The sequence below is a fragment of the Drosophila sulfurigaster genome, chromosome 3, assembly GCF_023558435.1.
Source record: "Drosophila sulfurigaster albostrigata strain 15112-1811.04 chromosome 3, ASM2355843v2, whole genome shotgun sequence".
In the NCBI taxonomy this organism is placed as follows: domain Eukaryota; kingdom Metazoa; phylum Arthropoda; class Insecta; order Diptera; family Drosophilidae; genus Drosophila; species Drosophila sulfurigaster.
The window spans coordinates 34,362,739-34,365,718 of NC_084883.1; the positions used below are offsets into that span (position 1 = coordinate 34,362,739).

A 2,980-nucleotide genomic window follows, 5' to 3' on the forward strand; every position below is an offset into this window, starting at 1 on the left:
AGATTCCGATTATGGGGGACGATTTTTGAGAAAAAAAAATAGACCCGCCCTAATGCATATACTGAAATGGTTCAAATTGTGGCAAAACAAATCAATTTATATATTTCTTTATTTCTTTCGACAAACTTTAAATACTCTTTACAATCACCACTTATTATACTTTTAGCACTAGTTAAATGAATACATGACGGATCGCAAAATTAATTTTAAATTACTAATGAGAAATAGTATGGTCAATTCTACTTCATTAATCTGTGAAGCAGATCCAATGTGCTGTGTATAATTTAATTTAAATGCAAACTTTTACTTGCCTCTTTCAAATACATATTTTGTGGCTGCGATCACATCCAAGGAAAAGTCTTTTCAATGAAGTTGTATTTATTACTTACAATTTTCTCAGTTCTCGCAATTGGCAGCAATTGCACTAAAACTAAATTTGAGGACTTTTTGTATGTCAGTTCCACGTCCGGACTGCTGCAACTATGGAATATCGAAAAGCAATTAATGCTGGAGGTTAGAGGTTATGCAGATGCGTTGCAGGAGAAATTGGAAACACTTAAGCTGTAAGTTTCAATCAGAGTTAATAAAATTTATTCATCTTTTATCATTTTTTTTTGTGAAATTGTCAAAAAAGAATTTGAACTGGCAATTTGAACTCACAATGAAATTTCTACAACTACAGAAATTTCTTAGAGCAATAGACGGGTTAAGATAAAAAAGTACAAATTTAAATAAATGTCTTCTAACTTCTACACAGAATTGTAAATATATTTTCATCAATAATTTTATTTATAATTAAAGGCACTTGAAAACACTCTATCACACTTCATATCCAACCGTAGCTGCAAGGGAAAAGTATGTTACGAATCCTCTGAAGGCATTTAAATTACTGCGACGCATCTACGAAGACTGGATTCATTTGCAGAAGTACACAAAGCTTAAGCCGGGCAAAGGTAATGATATATCAATATTTTAATTCTTTCTATAAAATATAAGTATTTCGTTCCGCTTTTTTAGCTACTTTGGAGGCAATGAAACAACTGCTTGAGGATAAGCCAACATGGCTGGACATGCGGGAGACTCTGAGGGGAATCAGTCGCATTGAACAGACATATGACTTGAAGCCCGTTGACATAGCCGAAGGACGACTGCAGGACAAGGAATTCAAGTAAATAACTTATCAATGTAGTATATTTTTAATCTAATTCTTTTTTTTAGTAAGAAGCTTTCCTTGCGGGACTGTTTGGCCATTGCTACTCATAAATACGAGGAGGGCGACTACACCAGATCGGCAATCTGGTATCGACTGGCTATGAACATTAAAGATGAACCCAATTCTAATGTATACGATGAAGTAATTGGAAAACCAGCTTCAGGATTGAGACGAAAGTTTGCCATGTCATGTCTAATGCATGGTAAGCCCAAAACAAAGAAATGCCAATTTTTTTTTTTTAAACTTTTGCTATATTTTCACTTCTCTGCCAGCTACCAAAATACGTTATCCCACTTACACACATAAAAAACTACTGGCAGAAGTCGAAGCTTTCTTGGCCAAAACGAGTTCAATTGAGTTGGAGAACTACATAAGAAAGCGACTAGCTCAGGGTGTAGAACAATTTGTAGAGGAAGCGAACAAAATCAAACAGCCAACCTCAAACCATGAACGCGGATGTCGAGGACAGTTTATCAAGAAAACCAATCTCAATTGCCGTTACAATTTCACAACACATCCTTTCTTGCGTTTGGCTCCCTTTCGAATGGAAGAAATCAATCACGATCCTTACATCGTCATGTTCCATAATGTGATCTCCGATCATGAAATAGAGGAAATGAAAAGTCTGGCAGTGGAGATGTATAATGGGTACTCGGGAAGTTTCACACCGAATCAAACCGAAAAAATCGAAATTGTGGCACATATACACTGGTTGAGGGATAATTCGCCCTTCCTTTTGCGACTTAATCAGCGCATCTCAGACATGACTGGACTGGATGTGAGAGAGTTTCCGGCTCTTCAAGTCGGCAATTTCGGACTAGGAGGATATTTTAAACCACATTATGACTTTATGTATGGAACTCGGGTGACAAAGGATACTTTGGATGGACTAGGCGATCGGATCGGTAGCGTTATCTTCTATGTAAGTTTGTGATTGGATTGAATTTGACAATTATCTCTGTATATCTATGTTTATATCTATATCTATCAATCAGGCTAGCGATGTACCACAAGGAGGACAGACAACCTTTCCCGAAATTCAGATATCAGTTCAACCACAAAAGGGCAGCAGTTTATTCTGGTATAATATATACGATGATGGCACTCCAATCAAACGTACTCTGCACTCAGTGTGTCCTGTCATTGTGGGTTCCAGATGGAGTAAGTCTGCATAGCAGTATAAGCAAACTTATATAATAACTAACTTTTATTTTCTTTTTAGCTCTCACGAAATGGTTCCACAGTGATCCTCAAATGTTTATAAAGCCCTGCAGTCCCAGGAAAATGACTTAAAAGTTAAATTTTTACATTTTCAAGTTAATGCCTCATATTTTTGCTTAATAAATTCAGCCTTGAAACGTTTCGCGTAAGACATTTTTAGAGCGTATCTAAAACGTATAATTAAAAGTCACGCTAATTCTTATCGTCAAGACTAAATGCACACAAAAAATTAATAAAAAAAAAAACATGCTCGACTAGCACATATGCTATACTTATATTTTTAAAAATGATGATAATAATGCAATAAATAAAATTCACCAATTACAAAACTTTAAAATAAATTTGAATAATACCCTGCAGTTCTGAGCGCTAGTTCGTTGCTGGTGAAATAAGCGCTTACCAGGAGCCAGTCACTACTTACAAAGTGGCGTCTAGCCATGCGTTTCTTAATTTCCGTTTTTGTATGAAATGTCCGCAAATAGGGTCAATCGCCACCGCCTCGATTACCACGAACTAGTGAAATAGTGCAACATATTAGGGTCAGTA

The 2,980-nt window shown here is 36.0% G+C and overlaps 1 protein-coding gene across 1 annotated transcript; it reads left to right on the forward strand.

The window, feature by feature from the left end:
* Positions 1-328: 328 nt before the first annotated feature.
* LOC133843611 (prolyl 4-hydroxylase subunit alpha-2-like) lies at positions 329-2,575 on the forward strand. Its single transcript, XM_062277242.1, has 7 exons — positions 329-563; positions 802-953; positions 1,018-1,168; positions 1,219-1,415; positions 1,486-2,135; positions 2,209-2,374; positions 2,436-2,575. Exons 1-7 carry the CDS (start codon positions 367-369, stop codon positions 2,504-2,506), a joined length of 1,584 nt encoding a protein of 527 aa, XP_062133226.1. The 5' UTR covers positions 329-366; the 3' UTR covers positions 2,507-2,575.
* Positions 2,576-2,980: the final 405 nt, after the last annotated feature.